At 48.2% G+C, this 17,277-nt stretch overlaps 1 protein-coding gene across 1 annotated transcript; it reads right to left on the bottom strand.

Moving 5' to 3' along the window:
- Positions 1 to 1,538: 1,538 nt before the first annotated feature.
- On the bottom strand, positions 1,539 to 5,075 carry LOC135816866 (uncharacterized). The gene has a single exon (XM_065329968.1). The coding sequence runs from the start codon at positions 5,073 to 5,075 to the stop codon at positions 1,539 to 1,541; it is 3,537 nt and encodes a 1,178-aa protein (XP_065186040.1).
- Positions 5,076 to 17,277: the final 12,202 nt, after the last annotated feature.

Genomic DNA, 17,277 nt, shown 5'->3' with positions numbered 1-17,277 from the left:
ATTGGATAACGATCTACCGGGATGGGCGGTATATTATCATCTTCGATAGCTTTGGTAGAAGCTTGCATGATATTGGAGTCGATTATGATGAAGTGGACTTTCACCGTTCCATTGCCATCAGATTTCCACCGAACAAGTACGATTTGATCACAACAACTCAATCGATACAGCATTCTAGAAGTTCTGTTTGTGGATGGTATTGTATTCTAGTAGGTCTTCATCTTCTCACCTTCGGTGTAACGCAAACCCTTCTCTTTTTTAAAGAAATGTTCGGAGCGAATTTACGTCATAACGATGAGATTCTTTTTCACATCATCAAGTGCATGCTCAGAACAGGTGTGTTCGGTCGAGATGTGAGACGGAACGTCAAAAGTCTCACCGATCTAATGAATCATAGGATTAGAAAATAATTTCACTCAATATTTATCTACAATGGCTGAGAGCGAGTGGGAGAGGGAACTCGACAGGTTGGTCAGCGGGCGAAAGCCCACCGACTGGCATCAGCTCGCCAAAGAACTACACAGACCGAGGCGAATCCATTTCAGACGCCGCTCCGTTAGAAGCACGGGTGTGGATGAAATTTGGAGCGCCGATCTCGTCGACATGCAAGCTTACGCACGACAGAATCAGAACTATAAATTTCTCCTCACCGTTATCGACTTGTACTCTCGCTACGCTTGGACGATTCCTTTGAAGCGTAAAACAGGCATCGAAGTCAGAGATGCTTTTCGTCGAATTGTCAACACGTCCGATCGCATTCCTAAAAAGTTATGGGTGGATCGAGGAAAGGAATTCTACAACTCACCTATGAACGTGTGGAGAGGTGAAAATGACATCGACATTTACAGCACTAACAACGAGGGGAAGGCTGTTGTTATCGAGCGCTTCAACCGTACCCTAAAGAGCAGGATGTGGAAACACTTTACGGAAACTGGAACGTACAAATACTTCGATGTGTTACCCAGTCTACTGCACAGCTACAACACTACCAAGCATAGAGTCATCTCGCAAACCCCGAGCGAAGCTGCACATGGGAAAAATATTCGCATCGCAACGCGACGAGCAGATCAACACCCCAAGTATCACGTTGGAATGAAGGTTCGCATCTCGAAACAGAAAGGACACTTTGAAAAAGGTTACACACCGAATTGGAGTGAGGAGGTGTTTCGAATCAAGACGGTTCTTATCACAGATCCTATTACTTATCAGTTGGAAGATCTCAAAGGTGAAGAACTCACAGGCGGTTTCTATGAAAAGGAATTGCAACGAGCTCAAGAAACCGGTCTGAGACTGAACAAAGTGATTAAAACGAGGCGTGGTGCGTCTCTGATATCCTTCAAGGGCTATCCAACCAAGTTTGATGAATGGATAAGAAAATCAACAGTGAATCGGTTGCGTAAGCAGCAGGATGCAAACATTCGAAAAGCGAATGGAGAAGAAAAACATTTGAATAAAAAATAAATAAAAATAAAAACGAAAAAAAATGTACTGATAATGGAATGATCGGAGTACCTGCCTCTACGCTGCGATGCGTGCGTTTATGAGGGGATCTTATAGTGTCCGTACGCGAGCGTGCTCACACCATCTCCAAGGATGTACCTCTTGCTGTCGAACGGTGAGAGCGCAACTTTGCGGATAGATTCGTTGTAGATGTGATGATCTCGACTGCGTAGGACGTTCATCTCTCTCTGGATGCTGCGCTGATCACGTAGGAGACAATCCTTATACGTCTGGAACTGGAGGGTGTCTTGCACAACCGACTTCTTGACGCCCTTGGCGCGCTTCGCAGACTCTTCACCGGTGTAGGCATACATCTTGGAGCGAAGGCCCACAAACTCACTCATGATCCGTCCACCAAGCTCGTCCTTGAACTTACCAACGACTTTCTTGTTTGTGGTGGAGTGCAGAGGATGATCTTCAGGATAGTTGGATGTATCGTACTGGTCTGCCATGTCGGCCATGTCTGCATACAGGTCATCCGTGACGTACCGTAAGATGAATGAATCGGTGTCCGTATAACACAATCGTACGTTCTGACCATAGCGGGGCTTGAGAGTATCGTAGTAGAAGCTATACATCAAAACCTTCGACAGCTCCAGGATAGAGAAACCCACGTATGTGGGTTTGTTGAGCACCACTTTACACTTGAAGAACTCCACCGCAACCAGATCGTTGTCGTATACGATACTGCGTTTGTACGTCGGTTTGCAGATGGATCGACGCAGTCTGCTCACCTCTTCCTCAGAGCGGATGAGTTTCACATTCAAACGACGACGAACATTCTCCATAGTCTTCCCGAAGACAGCGTTGTTCATGAGTTTGTAGAAATCCTTTTCAAACTCTGACGTTGCGTCCTTGCGGAGATCAGTGTTCAGCTGGATGTATGGACGCATCCATGGGCGTTGTGAGAAGCGGAGGATGCGATGGACGTTGGTCACTTCCACGCCTAGAGCAACGTAGGTCTGCAGATTGACGTAATGACATACGTAGTGGGTTTTCGGTAGCAGAGTGAGCATCAGTTTCTTCTCTTTCTGTTTGGTCAAGCCGAGCTCTTGCGCAAGTTGCTGCTGATGTGGCGACAACATGTCATCCGTTACGGTGATATTCTCTGGACAAGGGGGGTAGTCGTTCAGAGCATCGTGGAGGCTGGCAGGAATTGACAGATCGCATTCCACGATGTAACCCAGGGAAGAATCGTGTGGATGCGTGGTGGTTATAGCCTCCACGAGATCATCGCTGATGTCATCCACGAAGCTGAAGTTGCTGGTAGGTAGGTGCTGCTGCATCGCCCAACCGTAGAGGTTGTTTGCATCGACGTACTGCAGGTACGATGTCGGCTCAGATGGATTGTAGTCATCGGGGATGTGGCTGTTGTTGGCTTTGGCGTACCTCAACACGTTCATGCTTATCCCACCACGAATGCCATGTTCGATGAAATTGTGCATCGTCGAATCTGAAATAAGATCTAGCTGGATGTTGGTTACCTTCAGTAACGCACTCCACGCGAATCCGGGTAGCGTGTAATAGTTTGCAGGGTCCAGCGAATATGTAGCGATCGCCGTGGTTCGAAAATTTTCAAACACATCCGCTAGCAGGTAGACGTCGGACATCAGATACAAATCATGATAATCGCGTAGAGTGGTGCAGTTGAACTGATCCCACACCGTTCTAGCATGCTCGTACTCCTCAGCCGTGACACCTGCTCCGGACAACGATGAATAAAACTTCTCTCTCGGAGGAAGACTATCCTCTTCGAAGCGGTTGAAGGAATCCATATACTCATATGGGTAAACACCTTTCCGAAGCAGAAGATCCATCTTTTCAGGATCTTCATCATGCAGATCACGCATGCGAATGAATGCTTCTTTCGGTGTTGCCTTTGCGAGCTTCTCCAGCGAAGTGCTCAGAAACGCGAACGAGTCGATGAACACAAACTGTCTCCACATCATGGCGATGTACTTCTCCGTATTAGATGGTACAATGGTGATCGATCCACGCTCCACGGTATGCTCTTTTCCTTCAGCATCCAGGTATGTTACTTCGTCTATCTTCGTCTTACCGAAGTGACGAACGATGTGATGAGCATCATACCCTTTCAGGTTATGGAACACTATGGGAATGCGTACTTTAGCAGGCACAATGCGTAGCTGTAGGTTGCAGGACTTGTGCGCAGCTCCACGAAACGCACCCGTCATGTGATCATGATCACGCACGCGATCTGACCCCAATCGACGGTCGCATATCCAACAGTTCACAGTGTTCCGGAAGCTGGTTTCCTCATCAGGTGTCAGGTTCATGGGATGACGATTCTCCAAATCTTCACGGATGGTTACTTCTTGCTGCTCCAGGGAGATCAGGAACTTCTCTACTGCGTCTTCACCCGTATGTTGGAAAGTATCTGTCACGGTGCCATCACTGCGTACGACGATGTACGCTGCAGAACACGGTACGTGCTCCGCGTTCTGTGTTGTACGATTTCCGATGTTCTTAGGCTGTGCGTATGGTACGATAAGACTCTCAAAATCAGCATAAATCACGTACGGGGTCCGGAGTTGCTTCTCATATTGTGTGAAGCGCAGTTTCTCTCCCTTCTGCGGCATCACCGCTCGCGCAACAAGGTGATCTTTACAAAACATCTGATGGTTCTCCAGAGCTGTCTGGCTGCTCAGCACGTTCAAGCATCTGTAACACACCTTGCGTGGCACGCAACTTTTGTTGGCTATCAACCGACTCATATTTTTGATAAAGACCCAATGTTGATCCTCACACTCATTTGCAGTTTCACCGGAAAACAGGAGTAGATTGATAGCCTCCTGCGGATCTCCTTTTCTCGTCAGTCGCAGTGGAACGACTGTCTTCCCGTCTTCCGATATACCAAAGACGTTTATGGACAGATCTGCGTTGTTGCTTTCTAGCGTTGTGATGGTAGAGATACCTGCTGGGAACTCCACATCAGAAAAGTCCAGCTCATTGGCATACGGGACGTACTTACTCACACGGTTGTGGTTTGCACCAACATCTTCATGGTGCTTGGCGGCCAACAGCGCCCACCTCAAGCATTGGTTATCACTGTTGATGACGTTAATACAGGCTTTCTTAGCCTTTATGTGGTCGGGTAGAGGGATGAACGTCCCACCACCACCAATAGGTTGGAATTTGGATAATTCCAAGTATACGGCCTCTACGTCATCGATGATCCAACCTGATCCATTGCGCACAAACTCATCGATTTGAGAATCGATCTCCGCTGAAGCATCATCCAATTTATAACGTACATCATCATCATTCAAGATGATGGATGTTCGCGCGCGAACGTGGAAGGTTATGTAAACCTTGTCGCCCGTAACACCATCCTGCTTCATCAGACGCAGCCGGAGGATGATTGCTAGTTTGTACCTACTCAACACGATGAGATCAGTACGAAGCAACTCGCTAATGCTCCTATCCATCAACCGGAGCAGTGCTGCTGGATCCTGGTACTCTCCAGGGCTAAGGTAGCACACATAATTCCGAAGAAGTCCTCCATTATGCTGGATTTCAAAATCGAAAACTTTGCTCACTCTTCTTGGCTCCATTATACACAATCGAAAGCTTGCATCATTCGAAGTGGATGGGGTTCCATCAATTCCTGCACCTCCTTTTATCGGAGAAAAAAGCGCGGGTTAGTAGCTCAACCGAATTGCTGGAATTTCCCGGAACAGGTCGGAGCATGATGAAACCTGTTCATGATTCGAAAACCTTCTAGTTGATTCTGAGAACTTGCGTACGGGTGTTACTGTGTACAATGATCTACTCTATATCAACACTTTACAAACGATGTGTACACTAAGCTGGTGTTAACGTTGCGTGGTGTAGATCTACGGTGCGAACGATGTGTACACTAAGCATGAGCTGCAACCCTTTTGAATTACGTTACGTACGCTGTGCGTACTAGTTTATAGTATGAATCCTACCAGTAAGTCCCGCCGGTATTCGCGCGCTTCATGCTTTTATGTGTACGAGCTCACCTCGAATTAATTCATACGAGCTGGTTCAAAAATGTCAAACTTATTGGGAGTATTGTGAGAACGAGTAAAGTGCGCGAAAACTGACAGGAATCATATCCGGTAACTGCCAACACTCCTTCGCTGCACCTCTAAGATTATAGTCTTTCCCATTCCCTCTTGATCATGCGAGTAGATATGTGGAAGCTGATGGTGATAGTGGATGGTTCTTGACAATCGATCTTCCTGCGATTGAATAAAAAAATACGTACGTATTTTTTTCTCTTGTTGTGTGAAGTGCATTATAATTATTATGTTCTAGTTATGTGGTGCATTATGCCTTTGCTCGTAATTCCACTATTTATTCCAACAATCAGAATGTGAATAATAATAGTATCCTTTCGTCCATCTGAATGTGATTACGAGGTCATCCTGCGAAATTGAAGACTTTGATGAGTAGAAGTAGAATGTACCTGTGCACATACTTGAACATGTAGAAAAGAGGATAGCGGCAAGTTAGTTGACATGGCAATATTCTTGTGCAGTATCTACATGTAGGTTTTATTAGGACTATTGGTTATTAGGGTTGTCGTGGTGATTGGGTTAGTGAGGGAGACTTGTAAGAATTATCCATAAAAAATATACAATGATGACCCTCTCGTTCCATGCACACCACTTATACACATTAGTTCAGTATACCTCTAACAAAGCCCCTATAGCTTGTGTGGTAAGTATCATTGTTTTTAATCATATGTTCGCGGGTTCGAATCCCCTCATAGCAGAAAAAAAGAAGAAAAAAAGAAGAAAAAAAGTACAAGTTCTAAGATGAGTGTCATCAAGAGTAGATAAACAAGAGTGTGCAACTCCGGATGGATTGGCCCACGGCGGAATTTTTTGTTGACGTAATCTTTTCGACGACGCACGCGCTGCGAGCCTTTTGGAGAGTTTTCCCTCGTGCACTTGGCTGGGCTTTACACTACAAGGTCGGTGCCCAGCACGTGCTCTCACACTGCTCTGCGGCAAAGCCGCGTTTCTCTGAAAAAAGGTGACGTAAACAAAAAATTCCGCCGTGGGCGCGGGGTATCTGCAGATTGTGCAGGAGAGATCCGGAGTTGCACACTCTTGTTTATCTACTCTTGGTGTCATGCATTATTAGGGTTATTCAATGACGTCACATGGTAGCACATGACATTGAAGTTGATGACGTCATCATTCATCCTTTGTAGTTAACATGTTTCGATGATGTCACATGACATTCAAGTCGATGACGTCATTATTCATCCTTCGTAGTGGGCTTGTTCTGTATCACTGACGTCATGCAGGTCACGTGGCGCAGCCACGTGACCTGCATGACGTCAGTGATACAGAACAAGCCCACTACTATCTACTAACACTCCGCAGAGCTGCCGCTGTTGTGCCAAGGCCCATTGGCGCATGGTGTGTATACTAGTACTCCAAATCTACATGTATGATGATGGGTCACTGCTGACGTTTCTGCTCTTGGACAGTGCAACGCCGCATGAAGATATGTTGTGGCTCCACAATCGCTGAGAACGCTAGTGTGCGTCCATGGAATACTAAAACACAATAGGCGCGGCGCAGCTAGCGCCCACTTGGATGAATCGGAGTGGTGGCGAGTGCATTCTCCTTCCTCGGTGAACACTGCTGGTCACCCTGTTTGATGAACCACCAAACACCATCGGTGCAGGCCGCGTTTTTCGGAACCAGTCATTTATTCGTCCACCAACAATTGAAATTAATGTTTCTCACTTCAACACTCTGTAGAGCTGTCGCTGTCGGGACAAGGCCGTGTATACTCCAAGTCTACATGTAGGATGAAGAGTAACAGTTACTGCTGATAATGAAGTTTGCGCTCGTGGACAATACAACGCTGTGTGAAGTAAATTGTGGCTCCACAATCGCTCTGAATGCTAATGTGTGTCCATGGAATACTAAAACACAATAGGCGCGGTGCAGCTAACGCCCAACGTGGATGAAACGGACAACAGCAGCGGCTAGAGCGTTCTCCTTCCTCGGTGAACACTGCTACAAGACATTATGCTTGATGATTCACCAAACACCATCGTTGGGGGCCAAGTTTTCCGGCGCCAGCGAGTTGTTCGTCCACCAACTAACTTTGATGAGTCTTTCTTCAACACTTCGTAGAGCAGCCGCGCAAGGCCTTTCCTTCGCGTTAGGGTAGCGATCCTTCCTAGATGATATCGCTATTCATTGTTACTTTTTACTACAATGAGTGGTGTTTCTCCGAAAATAAAGTCAGCTGCCTACAGTCCATTCAGAAAAAAATGAACTTCTAGCTTTTGGCCATAAATGGGTCAAACGTTGAGTTTTTTTAGAATTTTTTTCTGCAATCCTCTATGGAATCCTCTTCCAATCCGCGATATTCATGTTAAAACAAAATGGCGTCACGATTTATTGAAAGTGGTATAGTTGGTGGAACGAGTGTTCAAACCCATTTGAACTTCATACTGTTCGTCTTCTTTTTGACATGCTCCCTTTCCATCGTCCTTAGCTTTTATTTGTTGAGAGCTGTTTTGGCTTTCTCCTATACCTCTGGGGGATGCCAAGTGATGGTTTTGAGAGGCTGGTGATGGCTGTGAGCGAGAGTTTGCCGATCGGCGTCGTCCTCGCTATAGCGATGAAAATACTAGTTACTGCGCACCTGGCAGATATCACAACACGTCGGAGCGTCCAGGAGCAAAGGAATCTTGGGTTTTCACTGGAATCTAGTTCCTCCAGCATCGTGTAGCCCACCGTCGGTGAATGGCGGTCCAGAAAGGTCGAACCTGGTCTTCTGCAGCATCTCGCAGTCCTGCGAGGCACACTGAATACGCCTGTCATGTATTCTACAAATAAAAATCACGAAGTTGTGGACTTTACAGTGATGAGTCTATCCTGTATGCTGCAAAAGACGCAGGAAATGTGACTGGTGTCTGTACACTCAGTGACTGGACGCCAACACCCCAGTCTTCTCCTGCAGGATCTGTTTGACATTGACATTATCCAGTAGGTCGGCATTGACCTGGTTTGGCAGCTATCGTTGTAGTATCTGCCTGGTTGGATGTAGCAGGTTGGTGTTTGCTCGTCGTCCAGTCCGGAATTTTCTTGTAACTCACGGTGGAGTACGCGCAGGGTTTGTGATCATCCCTGTTCACTTCAATATTATCAAACACAACGTTCCCTTTGTCACTCATCTTATCCTGAGTACTGAATTTGCTGACAATATTGCACCATACTTGTCACAACCTACCGCCACTGCTGGCGGTGGCGACTGGTTCGTCAATGGCGGTGACCAGGCTGACTGACTAGCTTCGAGACAGCGGCCTCGTTGTCAATCCCGCGGCAGCCTAAAGGTTGATTTTATTCATCCAGCCTCAGCGCCATGTTGACGATGCCCTAGTGACTGTGTGTCATGGATTGCCTTGCCATCAGCGGTCATTGCCGTCCACCTTGATGCAGCCCTCAACAACTGGCTCAGCCCATGGGAGTCTCAAGTGGACAAAATTGTTGCCAAAGTAGCTCAGAAGATTGGTGCATCGTGGTGTAGGTGAGCACATAACTAGGACTTCCCAGCGCCTATTTGTCCAGGCTGCGATACTATGTGACATGCTGTACTGCACATTCTTTTCAGCACTGCAAGGCCGGCAGCTGGACCGACTGCAGGGGCCGCGCACATGCAGGCCGCCTGTTGCCAGTGCAGCATTCTGGAACGTTCCTTCCTTCTGAGATCCGTGGAATAATAACTTTCTTTGCTTCAAAGCAAGTTGCTTACCTTTCTGTTGTGCTCCCAGTGTCCTTACAACAATAACCTACAGCAATGTTTTATTTTCCTTTCCATTCCCCAACCAATGAATACTACGATGTCGATTCTATTTCTGAATACTTTAGTGTGTGCCCGCGCACGCACGTGTGTGTGTATACCTCACTCGCCACTCGAAGTTCTGTTCCCCATCACTGGAACACTGCCTGTTCTTTCAGGACCTGCCATCATCTGCGGATGGGCATTCAATAATTGTATTGTGTGTGTGTTTCATTCAGAATCAGATCCGCTATCATTGCTATTAGAGAAAATCTGTGGGTTCACATCCAGTGCATTTTTAGATTTGCGTGCTTTTCTCGCCACGGGCGCATACATGGGACATTGTGTGTGTGTGCGTCTGTGTGTATGGGGATATTGTCTGTATCGGCTTTTGGTACTAATGTTCAGGTCTGTGCTTGCATGTGTGAACATGAAATTGTTCGGTTCTGTGCATTTTTTTTTTTTTTTCTACAAAATCCACATATCTCCAGACACTGGGGTGAATGATGGAGTGTGGTGGGGGGCCCATTAAGCTCCGCCGACCAGAGGTCTCGGCTTCATAGCTCCATGGACGCACCAAAGGGATATTGGGTGGGGAGGATTAAATTGAAAAAGAAAACAGAAGAAAGAAAATGGAAAGATTGTATTGCTCAGTGAGCAAAAGAATAAGTTGAGTATTGATGTGAACGCTGTTAGACTTTTAAATTCAAGAGGAGACTGCCCGTGAGGAGAGATTACATGTATGTCCAAGCAGGGTAGGACACTGTACCCTCTTACTCGCGTATGCTATGAGTGGCCCAGTGCCAGTTCGTTCTGAGGAGATGGTGATAAGCTGCTGTCTTGAACTTTTGGATGTTCTTTGGGTGAAATGGGTGGGGAATGATAGAGGTAGGCAGCTGGTTCCAAATTGGGATGACGGAGTGGGGAAAGGCTCGGCTCACATTGTTCCGGGAATTGGCAGGAAGAACATTCTGTAACTGATGGGGATGCGCGGTGGACAGTCGTACAGCCTGGCGGGTGAGGCGTGTGGTCCTGGGTTGGTGTGTCGGGGGTGGAGCCATTCTCGAGAGAAGAGCGGGAGAATTATCGCAAAGGGCTTTATACAGGAGGCAGAGGGCAGCGATGGTGCGGCGAATTATGAGGCTAGGAAGCCAGCATTGCGGATGTATTGCCTTGATGGCTCGCTCCTGCACCCAGTCCAGCCGATTCAAGTGGGAAGGAGCTGCCCCCATCCAGACGATTGGGCAGTACTCCATAACCGGCCGGACAAAGGCTTTGTAGGCTCGAAGCTGGGCAGGAATAGTCAGCAAGTGAAATGCCTTGCGCAAGGCTCCAAGTCTCTGCGTTGCTCGGACTACAACAGTTCGGATATGCTGGCTGAATTTTAGCTGATGGTCAAACGTGACGCCGAGTACTTTGATGGAGGGCTGCTCCTCAACAGGAGTTCCATTGAAGACAATGGGGGGTATTGGCCAGTCCCGACGATGGTGGGAAATTGTAAGGGCCTAAGATTTGGCTGGCTCGAACTGCACTTTCCAATCCGAGCCCCAACTGGATACTAGGTCGACAGCAGCTTGGAGTACTCTAGCGTTGTCAGGAACAGCAGCGAGCGTTGCAATTTCGGCGTATAGGGTTGTGTCATCGGCGAATGAGGCAAGGTTGGAGCCGATTGGGAGGTGGTCTTCAAGGTCGTTGACGTAGACCAAGAATAAGGTGGGGCCCAGGATACTGCCCTGTGGCACCCCAGCCTTAACTGGGCGTCTGGCTGATGTCTGGCCGGAGATGAGGACTTGAAGTGTGCGGTTGCAGAGGTAGTCTTGGAGCCACCGATGCAGGTCTCCCGAGATGCCATACACTCTAGCTTTGTGCAACACACCAGTGTGAGACACCCGGTCAAATGCTCCAGCAATGTCGATGGCCAGCACTCGAGAAGCTCCTTTATCTCCGGCGGTGTGCACCCACTGGTGGTGGAGAGCAGTCAGCAGGTCTGCTGCACTGTGGCCGCGACGGAATCCAAATTGCCGTTCTGACAGGACGTGATTCGTCTCCATGAAGTTGCTCATTGCCCTGTTGACTATGGTCTCCATGACCTTGGAGAGGATGCTCAGTAACGACACTGGTCGATAGTTTGATGGCGACGATTTAGACTTGCGCTTGTGGACTGGAACTACGTTTGCAACCTTCCACTGTTGTGGCTGGATACCGGAGCGAAGACAGCATGTAAATAGTTTTGAAAGCGGCCGTGCCAATTCTGCAGAGCAAGCTTTCAAGACGCGGGCAGGTATCCCATCTGGACCAGTGGCCTTGGTGGGGTTGAGCTGGCGGAGAGTTCGCTCGACTGTGGTTTCGCGAAACCGGACGGTGCAGAGGTTGCGGTCAGTACGTGGTCGGACGTAAGGAAATGGAGGGGATAGGTCGTCTGCCCCTAGACTGCATTTGTTGGCGAAGTGTTCGGCCATGCACTCTGCTTTGCTGCGGTTGGTGTCGTGCTCCGTACCATCGGTGCTGCGGAGAGTAGGTATGGATGGGCTGTTTCCGTGGCCAGAGGCCTTCTTGATGGTTCGCCACCATTCACCAGACGCCATACACCCAGAGGCTAACTTCTGCGCCAGGCTTGCTGTGAATGCCTGCTTGGCAGTTGCCAGGCAATGGTTAGCCGAGTGCTTGGCGACATTGTAACGGGCTTGCAGCTGGGCACTTGACCGGTCGGCGCAGAGTCTCCTCCATGCTCTTTGTTTCTGTGCTACAGCCTCAGTGCATTCCGGTGTCCACCAAGAGGGGTTAGATGGTTTCATGCACAACTGCTTAGACGGTATGTATCGGCGCATTCCTTCCAGAATATTCTGGGTCAAGTGCATACACATTGCATCAGGATCATCACTGACAGTGGACTGCCAATCTGTAGTTCTAAAGAAGTGGCGGAGTCTGTCCCAGTCTGCGCGTTGGTAACGCCAGACAGTTCTGGTCACTGGTGGTTCCTCTGCTGTGCTTACATGAAAGTCAGCTAGGACACAGGCATGGTCAGAGTTTCCCAGAGGTGCTAAGGTATTGACGGTCGCATCTCCCGGTAGGTCAGTCATTATTAAGTCGAGTGGGTTAAGGCCCCTGGTGGGCTCATGCACGTGCTGCTCCAAGCAGTGAAAAGCACACATGTCTTCAGTGTACACACCTGCATGAGTTGTCTTGGTGCTGCCGAGCCAATCCACGTTGTGTACGTTAAAATCTCCAGCCAATACCACATATTGACAAGATTTACGGGCCAGGTCTATGCCAGCACTGATGGCTTCAAGGGTACTGATGTCATTGTCGTGGCAGGAGCCAGAGCGATATGCAGCACACACAGCCACTGACTTCTTATCCACAGTTCTGACACTCAGCCGTATTAGCTCCTCATTACCGACCTGGATGTCATCGAGTTCTCGGAGGGCCAGACTGGCTTTAACCCAAACCGCAACTCCTCCTCCATGAGCTGTTCGATCATTCCGCAGTGGGGAGTAGTACCCAGGTAAGGACAGTTCGGAATCAGTAGCCTTCTCAGGGGTTAGCTTGCTCTCTGTGACAATGGCAATGTCAGGTTGGTGAACGTGTACAGCATGGTGAAAGTCACCAAGTTTACTCAGTAGTCCAAATGTGTTCGTCAGCAGGATCCGAAAGGATCTAATTGGAGCTTTGAGCTTGAGTGTCGGAGGACTCGGAGAGAGCGTCACTGTGTGAGCCGGACAAGGTGTCCCCCTTTGGAGCATCACTGAGAGTGTCACTGTGTGAGCCGGACAAGGTGTCCCCCTTCGGACGCTCACGGTGGCGCCAAACCCGCGCGTACAGTGGGCGAGGCCAAAAGTTTGGAGCAGTGGCGATTTCAAGGTCAGTCGCATCGATCATCAAGCGGGCAGACACTTTCCCATCTTCTGTGGTGTGTATGCTGCACTGGTGAACCTTCACCGGTTTGTTTACTGCTGCAGAGCGTTGCTCAGTGAATTCCTTGACACTTTCTTCACTGCTATGTGAGTTCAAATTGCCCACATAGATTACGGCTTTCTTCACTCTGTGAGGTTCGTTTGATACCAGTTTCCACGTGTCATCCGTGATTGGCTCTAGCTTCAGTGGCTTGGGCTTGACAGTGGGCCGCTCAATAGGCCTTATGCACATTGTACAGATGCACGAAATCCCGTATAATCTTGTAGAATCCCGTAGACCCGGTTGGGTGTTGAATGTGCAGGACCCTATTGTGTTTACTGCTATTTCCACTATGAAATGGGCCATGAAGGCATTTCATACGAAATCTTTTTCCGGCAGAGATCTAGCTAGTCGTTAGTTCAATCCCAAAGTGAAGAAGGCTTGAAAAGTGATCGTTTGCCATGAATTGTGAGGCTAAATGGGTCAAACGCGCATGTATAGCACACAATGAACACCCAACCGGGTATGTACACACCTACGGCCATAGTACAGAACTTCGTACATCTGTACAATGTGCATAAGGACTATTGCCTGGGACTTGTCCTCATCCTCCGTTGACGTTTCATGGTCACTGGCGGGGTCACACACGCTACGGGAAGTGCTACGGTGTTCGTCTGCATCAGTGGTACACGTGGCAGCCTGGCCTGCGCGAGTACGGGTACGCTTGCTGGTCCTTCCCGCTGTACTCTCCATCGTACGCTGGCTGTGCTGGTTGTGGGCAACTGCTGGAGGAGTCAGGGGAGAAGCACTTGCTGCGACAATGGCGGACTCCCTGAGGGCGACAACCTCCTCGTTCAGGCCTGCAATTTGCCTCGATAAATCATCGATCCTATTCTTTAGTCGTGTCTCGCGGTCTGCGGACTCCGTCACAAATGTTGCCAGCGTCTTTACTACGTCTAAAATCGAAGACTCGATCCCGGGGAGGGAGCACAACAATTTTACCTCCGAATCCGTCAGCCCGCGAACGGCAGCTTTTGCTGGAGGCATGGCGGAGGTAGGCCAAAGCTATCCAATGTCTACCTAGTTTCCTACTACTACTACTACTATACCTAATGTTTGAAACCAGGCCGGCCTGATGCCGGTTTCCTGGCGAGAAACTGTGGGAGCCTCAGAGCGCAAAAACCTGCACCCTGCTCCAAAGTTTGAAATTGTAAAGTTTGAAATTGTAATGCTATTGCTATTATAGCAATAAAAACTGCTTTATGGCAGTTTTCTAAAAAAAGTTATTGTGTTCTGGTCCATGCCCATGGACCCCGTCTAAAAAGTAAGAAATTAAAGGGGAAGTGCATCGATTTTTCAAGTAGGGCTCAGATGAAAGACAATTGGATATCGGTTCCGATGGTATATCTCTCGCTTGCGTACGGCAAGGGAAACTTGCCATATCGCCGATTTCCTGATCCTGTTTCCATGGCGACTACAGGTGATGACGCACATTCTGCTTAGCTCCGTGAGAGAGAAGGTTGATCACTGCAGAATTGTGTCATTTCCAGTTGTCTTCTTGTATTCACGAAGTGAAAGAAGTACTGTGTTCAATGCTGTTAGTGCCGTGAACTGTTTATTAGTAGTCCTCTCCGTTGTGTACTGGGACGTGACACCGACAGGGGAAAGCTGGAGTGCGGAGACGTTAGCTGGCAAGCGAAAATCGTGACGAACCAAGTGCTGAAATCTTGGTTGGGACAAATCAAACGTTCAGCATTTACCTCAACCAAGGACCATGCCGTTTGCTCTTTCCACTTCCTGAAGATGGATGCGCTGCCTACTGGAGACTCTCCTATCTCTCGTAACATCTTCTGAAGCCAGGTGAGACGACGAGTAGCGGAGACTAGCGAACGAAATCAAGTAATGTCGTATGTTTTGAAATTTTTGCTGCTCAGGAGAGATGGCATTATATGAACTTAGTCCATGTGAACTCAATCAGCCCATGAACTAACCCATGAACAAATGCTTTCCTTGCAGACGTGCATGTGTCTATCCAATCTACACGTAGAGATCATTCCATGCCCTCAGTGAATGGCCTATTTATATATTATTTTTCCATACACTTCATCTGCATGTTGTCTCTATGGAGAAGGGTATTGTTCATTTCATATGAAGAAGTTCGGGCAATAGATGCTTTCCTTTGGTACAATTCTGTTGACCTGATGTTCTTTCTAGCTTCATGGGTAGCTTAGGTGAGGTACCATCACCATCATGTTTACATGAGGGTCAAACACTGCACTGTTCTTTGTTGTGACATGACGTAAGTTATTGTAAGTGCTCGCAGACTCCATACATTCCAGCAACACCTAGCATGGTTTTCCGTCAACGTTGTGGGTGAACAAATTCCTTTCCAACATATTTATACAGACATGCCAGCACACACCATGCACCATACACACACTTGCCCTGCCCTGTCGAGTCACAGCCACGTGGGCCCGGAGGGGCAGTGGAGAGAGAATGGGAGAACGCCGCCCCATGGCGTCCGGGACACAAAAACAAGAGTTTGTCCGGCTACGTAGGGAGCAACACACGTACATATACATACACCACACACACACACACACACACACACACACACACACACACACACACACACACACACACACACACACACAAAATGAGAGTTCGGGTCATCTGCCACGAGACTGACGTACGGCCGGGGAGAGCTTCAGCAGCAGTGTCTATTCCTGCCCTGGACCGAACGGAAGCAGCGGTCGCGGGACACAGTATTCACCACAACACGGCTCCACTGTCGTTGGGGGCTGAGCCACACACTTGTGACGGGCAAGAACGCCACAGCTAAGAAAGCAACGGCCACAGCGACCACACTGGCATGCTCCACGCTGCTCCTGCACACACTCTCTCCCTCTCTCTCTCTCTCTCTCTCTCTCTCTCACACACACACACACACACACACACACACGTGCGCACATACTACAAGAAAGAAAGAGAGCATGAGTGTCAGATTCTTGCATAGGAAGTGTTTATCAGCACACACTTATACATGCACATGCAGGCACTCAACGACCAACTATGCACCATGCCGTATGTTCGTCAAACATAAGATTGCAATACCAAAGAACAACATAAACAAGATCACTTACTTCGTTCTCCTCCAAGTATGTCCTCCCCAGCCATTTCCCTAGGCGGAATGTAGCCTACGAAATGGTTTCTCTAGACTAGGAGAAGATGCTTGGTATTCGCCATCTCTCCTGAGAAATGTTCAGCAAAAATTTCAAAACATACGACATTATTTCGTTCGCTAATCTCCACTACTCGTCGTCTCACCTGGCTTCAGAAGATGTTACGAGAGATAGGAGAGTCTCCAGCAGGCAGCGCATCCATCTTCAGGAAGGGGAAAGAGCAAACGGCATGGTCCTTGGTTGAGGTAAATGCTGAACGTTTGATTTGTCCCAACCAAGATTTCAGCACTTGGTTCGTCACGATTTTCGCTTGCCAGCTAACGTCTCCGCACTCCAGCTTTCCCCTGTCGGTGTCACGTCCCAGTACACAACGGAGAGGACTACTAATAAACAGTTCACGGCACTAACAGCATTGAACACAGTACTTCTTTCACTTCGTGAATACAAGAAGACAACTGAAAATGACACAATTCTGCAGTGATCGACCTTCGCTCTCACGGAGCTAAGCAGAATGTGCGTCATCACCTGTAGTCGCCATGGAAACGGGATCAGGAAATCGGCGATATGGCAAGTTTCCCTTGCCGTACGCAAGCGAGAGATATACCATCGGAACCGATATCCAATTGTCTTTCATCTGAGCCCTACTTGAAAAATCGATGCACTTCCCCTTTAACGAAATGTGATAGCCGAAAATTAAAATTTCACACAAAACCTCACAATAATCACGACACTTTCACCACTTGTTTATTCCGACACTTGTACTTGTACAAGTACATGCATATGAAAGAGGACCACGAGGGGAAAAGGTCGTCTCGCATTCTGTGTGTGATTATTGTGAGGTTTTGTGTGAAATTTTAATTTTCGGCTATCACATTTCGTTAATTTCTTACTTTTTAGA

The sequence above is a fragment of the Sycon ciliatum genome, chromosome 5 (assembly GCF_964019385.1).
Source record: "Sycon ciliatum chromosome 5, ocSycCili1.1, whole genome shotgun sequence".
Lineage (NCBI taxonomy): Eukaryota > Metazoa > Porifera > Calcarea > Leucosolenida > Sycettidae > Sycon > Sycon ciliatum.
The sequence above is the reverse complement of the archived record's forward strand: the minus strand, read 5'-3'. Positions and strand labels throughout refer to the sequence as shown.